The sequence below is a fragment of the Bubalus kerabau genome, chromosome 1, assembly GCF_029407905.1.
Source record: "Bubalus kerabau isolate K-KA32 ecotype Philippines breed swamp buffalo chromosome 1, PCC_UOA_SB_1v2, whole genome shotgun sequence".
Taxonomy (NCBI): domain Eukaryota; kingdom Metazoa; phylum Chordata; class Mammalia; order Artiodactyla; family Bovidae; genus Bubalus; species Bubalus kerabau.
The window spans coordinates 19,962,456-19,980,721 of NC_073624.1; the positions used below are offsets into that span (position 1 = coordinate 19,962,456).

Here is an 18,266-nt window from a genome sequence, read left to right on the forward strand (position 1 = left end):
GAGTCATAGAGAGAGAGTCCCAGCCATCTCTCTTGAAATCCTAGGATTTGTCAAAGAACCTGGTAGAGTGTGTGTTCTCAGTGGGAGCTTACCAGACAGCTGAGTTTCCAGATCATCTCCTATTAAAGGTTTTTCTTCTGAAACAGGACTTATAGAAAATGCTAATTGATTTTAATACTATCATTGTACTAATTCTAACCACAGAAAAATATGCATTCTTCTCAAGCACAAATGGAATATTCTCCAGGCTAGGCTACAAATAAGTCTTAACAAATTCAAAAATATTAAAGTAATTCCAAGTATCTTTCATGACCATAATGGAATGGAAATAAAACGCAATAGTGGTAAGGAAACAGGAAATTCATGAATATATAAAAATTAAACCACACACTCCTATTTTAAGACTGTTTTCTCTACTTCTATTAAGAATGCCATTGGGATTTAGATAGGAATTGCATTAAATCTGTAGATCACTTTGACAAGTACAGGCATTTTAACAATATTACTTCTTCCAGGCCAGAAGCACAGAATGACTTTCCATTGATTAGATGGTCTTTAATTTCTTTCATGGATGTTTTACAATTCTAAAAAAAGGCATGTTGAATGTTTCACAATTCTAAAAGGAGGAAGAAAAAGGAGAAGGAGGAGGAAGTGAACAAACAAGCTATAATTTGGAGAGTTCCAAGTTGAAAAAGCCTCAATATGGACAAAATATGTAAATATTTGTGGGAAACACTTGTTGGATAGGTTGTTAGCATATTGCATCGCCCTCTGCTCCTCCCATCTACCACTTAAGCTGCTATCCTTTTTCATTTCTCCCACTTCAGACAAGCAAATACAATTTTAAAAGACACAGATGAATGGAAAAGAAAATCAGAAAGGATAGCTACTGCTGTAGAAGTAGGGTGTAGGTGGGGTATATGGCAGGCAAGGTGGGATCAAGGAAGTTTTAAAACTAAAGGAGAGAAAAATAAAAGTTTTTTTTTATTTTTATTAAAAATAAAGTTCACCATTTGGTCATCAGAGGAACACATTTTGAACAGAATGAAAATAACCCAATGAAAAAACTTTATTTGATTCATCAAGTATAATTCCCTGAATTTTAGATGTGTTCTGATTATTTATTTCTAAAGTTCTTACTGGTAAAGGACTGCTTAGTGATGCCCAACATCCAACCAAAAAATTATTAGAATTTCCAAAGGGGAAAAATGTAACCCATAACACATTTTAAAAAAATAATCATTTAAATCAGCTTCAGAAATTGCAGAAATTATTGAACTGGCTGAAGAGATCTTTAAACTACTAATATCAATATGCTTAATGAACAATAAAAATAAACATGGAGGAAAACTAGCAAAAATAAACAAATGAGACTTCTAAAACTGAAAAAATATAGTATTGGAATGAACAATTATTTGGATTAATTACACAAGAGACTAGACATTGCAGAATAAAAGAATTGGGAAGTAAAACACAGCAGTAGAGACTATCTAAACTGAACCAAAGAGAGTAAAAGGGCAGAAAAATATGAATGGAAACTCAATGGCATGTGGGATAATATAAAAATATATAAAATATGTGTATTTGGAGATTCAGAATAAGGGATGTGTAGAAAAATATTAAGAAAAGATAAATGAAATTTTTTCCAAAGTTATTGAAAACTATAAATCCACTGATTCAAAAAGCTAAACAAACCCCGAACAAGGTAATGAAATCATTCTCAGAAAACATGACAATGTAAATACTGAAATTCAGTGGTAAACAAACAAACAAAAATATCTTAAGAGCAGCCAGGGAAATTTGACACATTATATACAGCAGAACAAAAGGATAAGTATTATTTACTGACTTTTTGTTGGAGGCAGTGAAAGTCAGATGACAATGTAAAAACATATTTAAAGTATTGGGGTTGGGCATTTGTTACTCTAGAATTGAATCACTTATAAAAATACTTTTCAAAACTGAATGAAAATTAAGATGACTTCAGGTAAATGAAAAATGATAGAATTGGAGGCCACCAGACACACACTACACAAAACTGCCTCAGAAAGTTCTTCAAGCTAAAGGGAGATGACAGCAGATGAAAACAGGGATCCACTCAAAGGTATAGAGTCTGTGCTAGATGTTGATTCTCTGTTAGAAGATTTAAGGCAAAATATTAGCAACAAATGATAAGATTCATAATAAATTTATAAGTAGAATGTATGACAATGATAGCACCAATGACCAAAGTGGAAGAAAACTATGGTGACTGACATTGCATGTTGTGACATAACATCCTTTCAAGGTAGAATGTAATTAAAGATTAGTAATTCAACATGGGCTTCCCCAATGGTTCAGTGGCGAACAATCCATCTGCCAATGCAGGAGATGCGGTTTCGATCCCAGGTCTAGGAAAATCCCACATACCATGGAGCACCTAAGCCCATGCACCACAGTGAGCCTGTGCTCTAGAGCCCGGGAGCCATGACTACTGAAGCTTGAGCACCATAGAGCCTTGCTCCACAGCAAGAGAGGCCACCGCAGTGAGGACCTCGTGCACTGCAACTAGAGAGTAGCCTCTGATCTCTGCAACTAGACAGAAATCTATGCAGCAATGAAGACCCAGCACAGCCAAAAATAAATAAAAATTATTTTAAATTAAAAAAAAATAATTCAACATTATTATCACCTAAAAATCTGATATGATTAATAAGCCAATAGAGTTTTAAGATAAAATAATATACTCAAAGATTAAAATAGGAACAAAGATATAACAAATAGCAGTCAAGTACACTTAAACACAATTATATCAATAATTACATTAAAGGTAAATAATTTAAGTACTCCAAATAAAAAACAAGATGATCAGACCAGATAAAATAAGACAAAACAATATACTGTCTATAAATATATATGTGTTTGAATATAAACACAGAAACATATTAAAAAGGTAAAAAATTATATACTATGCAAACACAAATCAGAGAAGGCTGTATACAGTATCTATATTAATATCATACAAAGTCAGACTATAAGACAAAGAATACATTCTGAGAAAAAGAAACATTTTATGGTAATAAAATACAAAAGAAATTATATACTAGCAAAACTGGTGGCTTAAAAACAAAGTGAGGCTTAGAAGAAAATTTAGAACCTTGATGCTTCCTTGATGCCTACATTAAAATAAAAATAGAAACAGAAGAAAATGATCCAAGACTCAAGAATCTACAAAAGCAACAACGATCATAATTGGAAAGTGAAAGTCGCTCAGTCGTGTCTGACTCTGTGACCCCCACGGTCTATACAATCCATGGAATTCCGCAGGCCAGAAAACTGGAGTGGATAGCCTTTCCCTTCTTCAGGGGTCTTCCCAACCCAGGGATCAAACCCAGGTGCCCCCTGTTGCAGGCAGATTCTTTATCAGCTGAGCCACAAGGGAAGCCCAAGAAAACTGGAGTGGGTAGCCTATCCCTTCTCCAGGGGATCTTCCTGACCCAGGAATCAAACAGGGGTCTCCTGCATTGCAGGCAGACTGTTTACCAGCTGAGCTATCAGGGAAAATCATAACTGAAAAAGAGGAGTGAAAAGTGAATACAGAAATCAATTAAGTAGAAAGCAAATACAAATCAAAAAAATCAATAGGGTCCATTAGTGATTCTTTTAAAAAGAACATAAACACGGATAATCTTCTAGCAAAACCAATCAAGAAAAAAGAGGAAACACAAATTAACAACACCAGTAACAAAAGGAGGAATATCATTATAGATCCTCCCAACATTTAAAGATAAGAGATATGAACCAGTGTTATTCTAATTTGAACATTTTTTGTAAAGTGGGCCTAGTCCTTGAAAACGCATTACTTGTGAAACACAACTCACCGAAATCTGATACAAAAAAAGAGAAAAATATGAGTAAACTTGTATTTGTTAAATAAACAGAATCCGTATTATAAAAACTTTCCTCTAAGAAAACTGCAACCTCCAAATGCTAGCACTTCCACAGAGCTCAGAAATGACTCCCACAACAGGATAAAGGAAGAGAGGGAGGGAAGGAATGAGGGCAGGAAGGAAGTGTAACACAGAGGCTGTGGTGAATGTACGAGTTGACCTGCATCTTTCCAACCCTCCGCTCCTGCAATCCTTGCATCTTCATCCCCTCACCATTTTGCACTTCAGTACTGTAGTCCCTAGTGGCTCAGAAGATAATCAAGACTCTGCCTGCAATTCAGGAGACCCAGGTTTGATCCCTGGGTGAAGATGATCCCCTGGAGAAGGAAATGGCAACCCACTCCAGTATTCTTGCCTGGAGAATCCCATGGACAGAGGAGCTTGGTAGACTAGGGTCCATGGTGTCACAAAGAGTAGGACAGGACTGAAGCAACTTGGAACACTTGCACCAGAGTCCTTCTCAATTTGTTTAGCCCCTCATTGAAATCTCCTCCTTATTTCAAACAAGCTTCTCTACAGTCTTCTCTAGTCATTGTTTCTACTCTAGATTTCTCCTAAACACAGTACTCCACTTCCAACAATCCACTACTGAGGCTGAAATTTCTCTTCCATACCTGACTCCTAAGATTAAGCAGAAGAAACTCCAAGAGTTCAATTTTGATTAAGATAATGAAAAGACAAGCTATTCTAATCTTATCTCTACTAAATCACCACCACTTAACTTCGCATCATTAAAACATGTCTGAAAATACAGAAAAGACAGACCAAGGGGAGGGAACTAGTGACAAAAAGAGAAATAGAAGGAACCTGGAACCATTCATAAAAATGTGAGAGCCTAAGTTAGAGCAATGGTAGCCAGGGAGTACAAACCACAAGCAGTGTTTAAATATCAGAGAATTCTCCAATTCTTTACTTTTAAGTGTATCTTAACTGGTATTAATATCAAGACATCAATCTTCTTAGGATGATAACATTCAGAGTTCTAATTTCACAGAAAGTTCAAACATCACACACTCCATTTTCATTCAGATGCTGATTTATCAAAATATGGTAGAGACACCTGTAGTGTTTCCACAAATTTATCTGCAGTTAGAACCATGATTAGGACATTGTGACGATGACAAAGGTTACTTGAGATGCCAGAAGACAGGTTTGCTTAAAGCAAAAGTTTCTAACTAAAATTTAAAAGCACCTTGAAAATAATTATTTTTAATAAGAATAATAAAGAGAATGGAAGAAAACTTTTTGAAGAGATGAATAGATTTATGACATAGTGCTGTAATGGTTTCACAAATGCATACTTATCAAGCAGTTTTGTATGTCAGTGATACCTCAATAAAGTACCTTTTAAAAAGGAAAAGAATTGTTTTCTTAAGGGCTTCAACTAGAATCATCAAAGATCTGTTGAAGGTGAGATTAGAAAAGATCACTTTTCCAATGATCTTCCTCAACATAAACACCCAAGAGCTGATTGGCTGTGGCTGCTAAGGACCTACTGCAGATGTCCTCAGGGCTCCCTTGTCCCATGATCACATCAGATGGGGTGATTCTTGCCTAAGACCAGCTCCCTACTTGAGGAAACTCACTGTGATAACCGACAATATCTTCCTCCAGTCCAGCTGCTCTGATGGGATTAATATCCTGGACATCCAATCCACAATTATATTAACAACTAGAAGCCTCTCTGTCAAATACTGTGACCACCCACCCACACCCTAGTTTCACTGCTGTCTTTACTGCATCCACCTTGGCAAGGTCAAACATATAGACAGCACTGAGCACTTCTGAGCAGTCACTTCAGATCCTCTTAGCGTCACTGCCTCTTATACGTGATGAACTTCAGCTGCTGTGTTGTAAACTTCAAGACTGCATTTTCCTGCTCCCTCAACATCCCTGCAAATGTGATGTGAGCTCCCCACTCGGTTGATCAGGTGCACCAGTGTGATGAGATTGTTTTCTGCCACAAGTTCCACTTCTGGCTTCCTCTGACTGTGACCTGCTGCTGCTGCTGCTGCTGCTGCTAAGTCGCTTCAGTCGTGTCCGACTCTGTGCAACCCCATAGATGGCAGCCCACCAGGCTTCCCCATCCCTGGGATTCTCCAGGCAAGAACACTGGAGTGGGTTGCTATTTCCTTCTCCAATGCATGAAAGTGAAAAGTGAAAGTGAAGTCGCTCAGTCGTGTCTGACTCTAGCGATCCCATGGACTGCAGCCTACCAGGCTCCTCCGTCCATGGGATTTTCCAGGCAAAAGTACTGCAGTGGGTTGCCATTGATTGTGACCTAGAGACATTTAAATGCACCAGTGAAATCCCTTCACACCTTTTCCTTGTGTAACTGCACCCTGACCCCCAGTGTGGTCACTTGTCCACAGGTCTTCACATGCCCTTTTGGGTCACCATTGCTTGGTTGAGCCTATTCTATCATCACATCCTCCACATAACAACATGGAGGAGTGTGTGACTCTGACATTCAGACCCTATGAGTATGATAAACCTTGTTCCCCCAACTCTTCTATGACCCCTCCCCCACCATGTAGCCACACCCTAGTGACCATTACGTCAAAGAAAACAGAACAATTACCATGATGAGACTATGTCACAGAAGTCAAACCCAGAAGCTGTATCTGTATGAAACTTTTGACCTCACCTCTCTGCGTCTTGTGACACATCACAAAGATCCTTTATCCAAGTATGTTCTAAAGGCTGTACCCATAACCTTGAGTCATTCTGGTAATAAGACAGAGGCTTTTCCTGCTAGAGATCCCCACACAGACCAGACAGGACTTACCTGAGCAGACTACTCCAGCATCCCGATCATGAGTATAGCTATCATTACGATAGTCTTTAATATTAGAATGCTTACAGTCACTGACAGTTGACTCTGTCCCTTCACATAAAGTATACAAAAGCCAAATAGGGCCAAGTCCTGGTCCAAAATAAGCCCTTCCAGGAAAACCAATGGCAGCTCCACACCCCAGCTGTCTGCACACTACAGACGCATCCTTCAGTTTCCACCTGTAACAATCCACTGTGCCCCATTCTCCTTGGTGCTTCACTTCCACTCTGCCCTCACAGCGATGGGCTCCATCCTTCAACCTCAGCTCCAGAGCTGCAAAAGAGACACAGACACAGGACACAGGAGAGATTTTAGGAGACCATGTAGTGGTGTATATTTAAAATATAAGCTCTCTGAGGAGTAAAAGAGTGCATGGGATATAGTATTTCCTGACCTCTGTGGTATAAACATTCCCACCGTGGCCAACTCTAAGCCCCCAGTGTGCCATCACTGAACCTGGAGCAGGAAGGGAGGCACCAGGTGTTTCTCACGAGCCTGTAGAACCAGCTCCAGGGACACCACCGAGGACAGGCCTTCAGGGACTCTGGATGCTGCCCTCCCTGTAGATGTGCCCAAGGCTACTAGGGCCCAGCTTCTCTATCTCAGTTACAGCTCGTGGCCCCAGATCCAGGGAGGAATCGTTCCTCTCCTTCCCTGCTCATAGGGAGCATCTCATCCAGCTCAGGAACAGAGGCTGGGGTAACAGGTTCTGAAATGTCCTGGCTATTCCTGCCACCTGGGATTCATGTCCTTGTGTAATCCACACTTGAATGTACCTAGTAACACGCATCTAACAAATGGAATTTGACAAAAGTGATCAGATGTCACTTTAGCGATTAAGTTTTAAGACGACTCTGGTTTCTGCATTAAAAAGGAGTTCATTTGTAGGAACATTATAGATGGAAACATTACTAGTGTTCAGCAACATTTAAAATTCTCTTTTTATGAGCATGTGGAAATAGTAATACTTCATTGCCTATTTGAAGTTAAGCATAACCATGTGATCTGGCTCATTCAACAAAGTGGCAGAACAAATGATGTCACTTCCACATAGAAACATTTAGGAGCCAGTATATTTTTCTACCACAGCGAATACTGCAGCCTTGTATCACAGTGGGATATAATACAATGGTGGAGAATCCAACAACCTGAGTGCTTGAAGAATTACAATAGCAGAAGTCCTGCCAAAGTGAACAGAACATGTTATGTAAGGATACATTTTGTTTTTTTACTACACCATACCTAGCTTACTTTGACTAAAATGGAAAATAACAGCAGAAAATTGACAGAAAAATACTAAGATAAAGACTAGGTATATAAAATTGAGAAACATCTATACTAACATCTAAAACCCCAAGAACAAAAAGAGATGTCAGGGTAGAGTAGACTGAAGCCTTAGATTTACTGAAACAAAAAAATAAAATTGCCAATATAAAATTCTACACTCAAAACCATTCTTTCCAAGAATGAAGACCTCAAATGTGCCATTACCAAAATGCTGATGTAGGAGACAGCAGCCTCCATCCTCTTAAAAAAGACCAAACTTAGACAGCAATCAGTAAGAAAAACAGCTCCAGAAAGATGAGGAGTACCTTAAGAAGTCTGACCATGCCAAGATACTATCATTTTGGAGGCATCAGTACATCCTCCAAACCAGAATTACTCAGTGTCAAGGGTGCCAGGAGAGTTCCTCTCACCAGGAGGGTAAGAGCAAGCTGAGTAACCAGTGTCCCTAGCCTTTGAGGGCACCATATGAAAGTCCGGCTTCAGGTTCACTTCATGCAGACCTCCAAAGCTGAGCCAGTCTTATAGAGACGGTTAGGCATAAGAAAGAAGAGCAAAGGACCAATAGCAACCACATGGCAGGAGAAATCACAGTTCACAGTGACCTGCTCTGCAGACAGATGTAGCAGATTTTACCCCTGTAAGAATTAATAACCAGTACAGATGATGGTTTCCAGTAGTCATGAATGGATGTGAGAGTTGGACAGTAAATAAGGCTGAGCCCTGAAGAATCGATGCTTTCGAACTGTGGTGCTTGAGAAGACTCTTGAGAGTTCTTTGGACAGCAAGGAGATCAAACCAGTCAATCCTAAAGGAAATCAACCCTGAATATTTATTGAAAAGACTGATGCTGGAGCTGAAGCTCTAATACTTTGGCCACCTGCTGCAAAGAGCTGACTCATTAGAAAAGACCCTGATGCTGGGAAAGACTGAAGGACAAAGAGAAGAGCAGCACAGGATCAGATGTTAGATAGCATCACCAACTCAATGGACATGAGTTTGAGCAATGAGCCATTGTTGGTCTTGGCCTTTGCTGCCTTCCTAGGCCTTCCCACAACCTGAGCACCTGCAACTATCAACTCCCCTATAGGGGCACCTGCAACAGGCCCCCAAAGCCAAATGCGTGCACACCATTGGCTCTGGCCACCACCACTGCTGGTCATGACCCTAGGCTCTGGAACCAGAGGCACTGCTGAGAACACTAACTACCATTCCAGTGACAGCAGACCCCCTGCAACACTTGCCAAACACCACACAGTTGTCAGTGCTGTGGACATCAGCAGCCTGAGCCAAACAGCCTCATGCCCTCCCAGACCCAGTGCCACCTTATTCCTCTGCACTTGGCACCCTGCAGTACATTCCAGTGTGCCGCTACCCAGAAGTGAAAGGCTTTCTCTACTGAAATCAGGACATAGAGTCTGGCAGAGGTGACAGCTTTTTTAAATGTGCAGACATCTACAAGAGAATAAGACATCAAGAAGAATCTGGGAAACAAAATCCCACCAAAGGAATACAGTAAACCTCTTGTAACCAGCTCAGATTAATGGAGATCTAAGAATTGCCTGACAAAGAATTCAAAATAATACTTCAAAAGAGGCTCAGAGAGTTACAAGAGAATTCAAATATTTATTGATAACAGGAAAATAATACAAATAAAATAAGAACAATAAAGACATATACTTAAAAAAAAAAAAAAGAACTAACCAGATATTTTGAAGCTGAATAATAAATGAATGGGTTTTCCAGGTGATGCTAGGGGTAAAGAACCCGTATGCCAGCTCAGGAGATGTAAGAGACTCAGGTTCGATCCCTGGGTCTGGAAGATCCCCTGGAGGAGTACATAGCAACCCACTACAGTATTCTTGCCTGGTGAATCCCATGGACAGAGGACCCTGGTGGGCTACAGTCCATGGGGTCACAAAGAGTCACACATGACGGAGGTGATTTAGCATGAACACAATACAATGAGTAAACTGAAGAATTCAGTACAGAGATTCAACAACAAACTTGACCAAGGAAAAGAAAAAAAAAAAAAGAACCAATAAGTTAGAAGAAAGATCAGTTGAAAGTATCCAATTAAAGGAACAAAAAGAGAATGAAAAGAATATGGAAAGCAGTGGGAACTATGCACACCATAAAAAGAAACAATGTATTGAATGGAGCCACAGGAGAAGTGAAAGAGAAAACAAACAATGGCTGAGGACTTCCCTGGTGGTGAAGTGGATAAGAATATGCCTGCCAATGCAGGGGACATGAGTTCAATCCCTGGTCCAGGAAGACTCCACATGCCACAGAGCAACTAAGCCAGCGTGCCACAGCTGCCAAAACCTGTGCACCTAGAGCCTGTGCTCTGCACCAAGAGACGCCACCACAATGAGAAGTCTATGCACTGCAGCGAGGAGCAGCCCCTGCTTACCACAGCTAGAGAAAGCCCGCATGCAGCAAGGAGACCTAGCAAAGAAAGAAAGAAAGAAAGACTGAGAATTTCCCAAACCTGGGGGAAATCTGGAAAGATGATGCTGTGAAAGTGCTGCACTCAATATGCCAGCAAATTTGGAAAACTCAGCAGTGGCCACAGGACTGGAAAAGTCAGTTTTCATTCCAATCCCAAAGAAAGTCAATGCCAAAGAATGCTCAAGAAGCTAATAAGTAACCCCAAAATTTCAATTCAAAACAACCTTCTCCAAGACGCACAGAGTAAACTGTCCAAAAGCAAAGACAAAGAGAGAATTCTAAGTCTAAAGAGAAGAAAAAAATTGTCACCCAAGAGGACTCCCATAAGGAGATCAGCATATTTGTCCAAAGAAACCTTGCAGACCATGAAGAAGGATTGGAAACATACTCCACTCTCACTCAGTGGAAAGCAGCTCCCAGGAAGGGACAGGAGAGGGCATGAGAGAAAATGCTCCCTACAGAGTCACAGCAGATCCTGGGAGGGGAAAGGACCATCCCAGGCTCCCAGCACATCAGGAAATCAGTCCCAGGGACCGGGGCAGGGACTTGGGAATTTATACACCTGAGGCTATGCATCAACTGATCTCTACAGACAAGAGGTCGCCTCTCCTGAATGCGGGCTTCTCTGCTCCCTAATGACACCTGGTGGGAACAGGTGAGGCCAGCAAGCAGAGCCTCTCACAGAGCCCAGTGCTGGGCAGACACGTCAACAAGCAGAGGGGAGCCCGGCAGATGGGGGAGAGGAGCCAGAGAGAGGCAGGCAGGTGCACGATTATCTCTGATCCAGTTACAAGGAGTGGCCATGACACCCAGCCCTGTGGACACCCTGTGTGCTTCACAGGCCAATGGACTCAGTCCATGCTCTGCAGCCCCGTTCCTCTCACACAGACAGGCTCCATCCCCCTTACACACACAGCCTCACACACTCCCACATACACATACATATTCTCACACAAATACACACAATCTCCCACGCTACTCAAACACTCCTCACACACCCTCACTCACCCTCACATACTCCTCACACACCCTCATACACCACTCACACACTGCTCACATACTCCACACACACACATACACACTCTTAACACCCTCACACACACAAATACATAAACTCCTCACACACACATACACCCTCACACACTCCTCACACACTCACACACACACACTCCTCATACCATCACACACACACACTCTCACACAGTCCTCACCTGCACACATACACACACACACACACACAAACACAAGCACAAAGCCTACAGGGGCACAGACACAGGAAACACGGGGACCCAGGGGCAGTGCTCACACACCAGGCACGTGGAGCATGTGGGAACAGCCCAGAGTCCCAGCTGGGGTCAGTCGCTGGAACTTGCACACACTGGGAGCCACTGGAACCCTAGAAGCTCCCAGAGGACAAGTGAGACAGCCGAGGGGACTCAGGCTGACCCAGCTCTGTCCAGACCAAAACTCACTGCTCTGTAGAATCTGCCACTATGACCAGTGGATCCCCCACAGGAGATGGACCAGTATTCACAGCCGGAGCACTTCCTTTTCGGTGAAAAACACTAAGACTGCAGCTCCACAACTCCAGACACCTTTCCCTTCACCGAGGCCTGCACTCCCTGCTACGGACCCAGGAAAGAGGGGCAGCTCTTACCTTGACCACCCACCACGGTGCTGAGGAGGAGGACAAAGAGTCCCCACAGGGAGAGGTGTCTGCCCAGAGCCATCCTGACCCCACGTCCTCAAGGTCACAGTCCCAACTGCAGGATCAGCCTGTGAGGAGGCGTCAGGGTGCCGACCGGGGTTTATATAGACCACCCCTTACACCCTCCCTCCTGAGAGCCAATAGCGACACCTTTCACCATTTCAGGCACTATCGGAGGCTGCATCTGCCACTTTCTGAAGCTCAGACACCAATGAGCTTCTGCATCTTCAACATCTCCTTATATGAGCAACACGGTCCTTGGACCTCCTGCTTCCATGGTCCTGAGAGCCGGGCCCCATAATCAGGACTGGCCTAGAAAACTATGAGTACCTTTCTTTCCTCTGATCACCCTGGCCGATCCCCAAGGACTGTGAGATTTTTCAGTCAGGTTGTGGAATCGATTGGCCCACAGGGAATAACTCTAGTGGAATCAAGCACTGATCTTCCAAGTACTGAGCTCAGGGTGGAAGCCAAGTACTAGAAGAAGGTTTGAAATACAAGAATATTTGTCAGGCCAGAAGAAAATGAGGACAAGGATTGCAGGAATTCACAGGTAACCATGGAGAGGGTGAGGCGGAAACCATTAAGTTGAGGGGATGAGTCTGCAGGTCTTTCTTCTCTTCTCAGACTGATCTGGAGACTGGATCCTGGAGAAGGTATATTTATGCTCAGTTGTGTCCTACTCTTTGTGACCCCTGGGATGTAACCCGCCAGGCTCCTCTGTCCATAGGCTTTTCCAAGCAAAAATACTAGAGTGGATTTCCATTTCCTTCTCGAGGGGTTCCTCTAGACCCAAGGATCAAATCCACATCTCCTGTGTCTCCTGCATTGACAGGGAGGTTCTTTATTGCTGAACCACCTGGGAAGCCCTATAAGGGATTTTCACATATGCTAAATCCCTTTCCTTTTATTGCATTTCATTTTATGTGAAATACCCCTTTCACCTAGTCAACAAATGATGCTTCAGGAGAGAAAGAGATTGCTGTTACAGGAAACAAAGAGAAAGTAGTGGTCATCATTCAACCCTAGCCCTCCAAAATAGGAGTGGGGATCTCTAGAAGAAATTATGTAGCTTAGAAAGATTAACATTTTCTAAACTTCACGATTTCCACCTTTGGAAAGGGAGAGTTTGGTTTGATAGGATTCAGAACCCACCTGTGTTATTAGCCATAACTAAAGAAGATGCAAAATATTATTTAAGGGAACTGCCCCCAGAGAGGAGGGTAAATAGAAAGTATTCTGCTGCACAGTGGCTGCAGGCAAGGGGCAAAGAAGAGGCAAATGAAGCAAAAAAGAGAAGAGGGTTCATTCATTCTGAGTTCAAGAGGAAAGCTGGTGGCAAGAATGGAATTCCAGGTGGATTGGGGGCACAGAGCCAAGCAGGAGGGACTGATGTGCAGTGTGGCCATTGCTGCCCTGTTGTGTCCCACTGGTCAGAGAAGCCCCCAGATGCTCTCCAGAAAGTAGCCCAGGGATGCGTATGGAGACTGAGAAGGGCAGTAACGATGCAAGACAGAGCTCCCCCATTGAAAGTCAAGGTCACTAACATACTGCCCTCATTCCTCATACTCCCTCAGGCTCAAGATTCCCAAGATACACCTTCTGGTCCACACAAACCCACCGTGAGGCCCCCTCACCCTGACTCGCATCATTTCAGCACAAACTTGGGAAGGACTCATCTGTGACACAAACGCCCCAGAGTCCCCACCAGAGCTCAGAGATGGTGTCACACCCTTCCCCACCCACACACGAAGGTCTTAATGAAGCCAATACGGAGGGAAGCTGTGGGCCAGTCCACAGGCCTGTCACATCCCCCACTGGAAGGACCCCTCATCCCGGTCAGCAGACACAGCTTCTCTGTCCTGCCATACCCATCCTTCCTACTTGAGACTCAGGTAAATGAAAAGGGAGAAAAGTCAATTGAACACATGCTTTTCTCCCTCTAAATATGTTAATATTAACCTGTTATTTTATAACACTTACTTTTCCTGTGTTCCTCTGACTTCCAAGCCCCCATCTGTACATGAACCCCATCTCCTTCTGGATGCTTAATGCAGTGGTGATAATAACCGATTATAAATGTCAGAACCAGAATATAAACTCAGGTGCTGGAGTAGGAACAGGATCTGCTCAGTCACTAGAGTCGATGCTCTACTCCCCCTGGGACCCAGAGTCACCATTCCTTAACCAGTTATGGACTCTGCAGCATCACCAGAAACCACCAGACAAACACCTAGAACACAGGACGTGCTTCCTGGAGTCCAGTCATTCCTCCCACAGGATGACACAGGGATGTGTTTAGTGAACCAGGTGCACATGGTCTCACCTAAGGATTGAGACCTCATAGGTAACATACTGTTAGGGACTCCATACCCCGTTATATAGATGGAGTGGGCTGGAAGGAGGGGCTCAGCCAGCACAGGCAGGCTGTGCCCAGGCAGCACCCTCTACCCCAGAGCTGGGGATCCAGGGTCAGCATGGACCAACTCACCCTCTGATGAATGTTCGTCTTCTCTGACACATAAGGAAATCTCAGTGTCTAATCTCATCCAAAATTTGAAGGAGGGAAGCTTTAGGGAGGACACTAACCCAGCTGTGTCCACGTGAACTTCAGGGGTCAGGAGAACAGGCTCAGGAATCAGTCTGCCTGGCCTGACTCAGAGCTCAGCTACATACCATGTGTGTGACCTTGAATAGGGTCCTTACACTCTCTGTATAGTGGCTTTGTCTGTAAAAGAAGAGTTATGCTTGTGTATAGATGACAGAGTTTTGGTTAGAATTAAATGAGTTGGCATTAGTAAGAGATATAACTAGTCAACAGTAGTACATCATCTTGGCGGAGAAACAATATTAGGGCCCCTCTCTCCATCCCATCCCAGGAACCCCAGGACTCCAGAACAGGAATTCAATTCTGTTACCTGGAGCCTTGACTGGAGCTGTCAGAACTCTCCCAGGAACCACATGCTGTGATGGTGATTGGGGCCAGAGTTGTGAGTCTTCCACACATTGCCCCTTCTCTCTGTGCCCCAGAGAGAGGTTCTACTGCTCATGAACCTCGACCTTATCAACTGTGAACCTCATGAACTAAGTTGTTTACTTGCTAATTTTACTTTATAAATGGACCTGGTAAAGTTCTGTGTCTAATTCACCTCCTTATCCCAAATGCCTGCTAATTAAAAATCCTAAATGATGTCTCTTGTATACCTGAATGAATGAACGTCAGCCAGGTATTTTACACAAATAATTTCAATCAAAAGAAATCTTTTGAGATATAATTTAACTTGATATGAAGACTTAACAGCACAATGCAAGTTGTGTCAATTGTTGTAATATTTCAATATGATTAAATGGTATAAGCTATGTATGGTTCACTTCTACACTTTTCTGCAATGAATGCAGTCAATTGCAATACCAGAAACAAGGCTAGCCCCATTCCAAGAGCAGTGCTGAGAGAGCCAGTTCTAAACAAAAATGCTGCATCGTTGTATATCCGAAGATAAGAAGACAGACCTCAGCACACTGACAGGTGAACACCATGAAGCCTCCTGATCTGGTCTTAATCAGATATGGCCATGTGGTCCAGATGTTTATATACTTATCTTTTGGCATATTTTCAGTTCAAACCACACATAACTGTAACAGGAAGAAATTCTGTTATAAAAAAATTTAGTTTAACAGCTTCTGTATTGAATTAGAAGTGCAGAAGTAAAGAGCAGGAAGAATCCTGTTCTTTAACTTAGACTGTTTATTTCATCTTATGGATTGTAAAGTAATACAATATGTACCATTATTATGCCCAAATCACCATGAAAATATGGAGGTTTCAGAGGTTAAGTAATCTCTTTGCTGGGAAAATTAATAATTAAATATCCTTGGTAGAGGGACATTTTCAGGACCAATCAGAGTGACTAATATACAAAATATTTTTGGATTAAAAAATAACTATACAACTTTAAAAGGAAACAATTAATTGATTTGTTACACCAAAGTTTTGGAGACCCACCTCACCATCTGTGTTCCTTATATGGATGAGACCAAGGTTGGTAAAGGCTTCTTTACTAAAGACCACTTCATCACAAGGGCATGTGATGAGCTTGGTCATGAGCTGGCTGAGGTCCAGCCCATTATCTCTCTTCAGCCCTTTACAGTCTATATCCAGCAACATCTAACAGAGCGTGGCACTGAATTGACCTCATTCATTCCTCCATAGTGCAGCTTCAGATACCCAGAGACCAGAGCAATCAAAGCTACTAAATCAAAGACAAGCAGATTCTAAATGGAGGGCATGCAGACCAAGGACCCTTCCGCACTGCTGTTGGGAAGTAAGAAACCCTCCCACCCCAGACACCATCTGGGGGAGGAGAGACAAGAAGATGTCTCCTTAAATAGAGAAAATCAGTCTCAGCAGGGAGCTTCAACTAGAGTTAACAAGATAATTATTACCATAAACCCAAGCTAACTTGGGGGACAAATTTTAAATGGGAGAGTCTGCAATTTTAAATGGGAGAGTCTGTGTTAACTTTGTGGAACTTTCAATCCATGCAAACACCACTTGCTACTGCACAAGATGAAATCAGTTATAAAAATAGTGAATATTACACTTATGCATATTGAATTCTAGAGGCACATTTTCAAGCCCACTACAGAAAGAAAATATGTGTATCTTTCCCTGTTTTTAGATGCACAGAGTTGTCACCTCCGTGAACTCTTTCTAATTCCTCCAGCTCAAAATTACTGCTGTGTCTCTTCAACCTGTAAAAACTTTCTTATTGTCTCTGAAGTGGGGGCTTCTTGAGAGCAAGTATTGTGTCTTGTTCTTCAATATCTCTATAAGGTCAAGTAAAGACACATAGAAGAGTATAACAAACATTGGATAAGAAATGAACGCATGAACAAATGCTGAAAATCACTATGCAGTTAGTGATACTGAATGGGGAAGGGAGGTGGGGGCACAAATCTGACTAATCCCACTCGGCACAGACTGAGATGGAGTAAGGAGTCAGAGACACACCAGCCAAAGGATCCAAATAGAAAATGCCTTCAAGCCCACTCTGAAGGGTCAGATCATGTTCAATCTCTGCACAAAGCTGTACCTCAGAAGCTTCTCCAAGGAGAGAAAAAACTGACAGCACTGCTCTCAGGAGTTCTACTGAAGGACGTGGATAGACAGTAGCACTCGTCAAATAGCTGTATTTCTACTCCCGGGTGACTCATTGTGGCCAATGAAACGAGGGTGGTGTCACCTGTGTCACTTCTGAGTGGAGGCAGGAAAAGCCCAAGTGTGACTCTCTAGTCTGTCTCTTTTTCCTGCCCCAGAGGCTGCATGTTCCAGATGGTGCATGTGCAAGAGCCTCACTGACCACAAACATCTGTAGGTTGTGATGAGTGTGCGTGTGTCTGTATATGAGTGTGTGTGTATGTGTGCATTTCTGTCTGTGTGTGTGTATATGTGTGTATGTGTGAGATTTGGGGGTCACTTTATCCAGCAGCAGAGCAGAGTCTCTTCTGATGGATACAAAGGAGAAAGAAGACTTGAAAAGAAGACAGAATCTGTCACATGAAGCAGGTACTTTCCTGGATCTCCCCTTCCTTCTGTGTCTTCATCCCAAGCTGCTCCCTCAGGTCTCACCTTGTTTCCTATGTTGGGCTTGGTTGTTTCTCAGTCACCATTTCTGATTGACCAACAACTAGATCTAAGTCCTGTTTAAGAGCACCCACCCCTGGTATATCTCCTGTTCCCTTTACATCACTCTGTGCTGACAGTCAGGCTCAGTTTCCCGAATTTGTCTCTTAGCATCTTGACCTTCATCCTTAAACAGCTCTTCTTTCCTCTGAGTTAGTCAGTTCATCATCTCTGATCCTGTTTTTACCTTCCACCAATCCTGTACTAATGAAAAGGCAACATGTACTTTCTAAGCCCCCTAAGTCTTTTCTTGATTTCCTGAACAAATCTGATTCCTGGATTTAGTGCTCCATGCACTTAATAACAGAGAAGGCAATGGCATCCCACTCCAGTACTCTTGCCTGGAAAATCCCATGGACGGAGGACCCTGGT

General features: G+C 42.7%; 1 protein-coding gene across 1 annotated transcript in view; it reads right to left on the minus strand.

Moving 5' to 3' along the window:
• Window positions 1-12,233, minus strand: part of LOC129644173 (antigen WC1.1-like) — a 62,794-nt gene extending 50,561 nt beyond the window's left edge. The window contains exons 1-2 of the mRNA XM_055569654.1: window positions 12,161-12,233; window positions 6,718-7,038 (exon numbers count right to left, since the gene is read on the minus strand). Coding sequence (XP_055425629.1) covers window positions 6,718-7,038; window positions 12,161-12,233 — 394 coding nt within the window. The remainder of the gene's footprint in view (window positions 1-6,717; window positions 7,039-12,160) is intronic.
• Window positions 12,234-18,266: the final 6,033 nt, after the last annotated feature.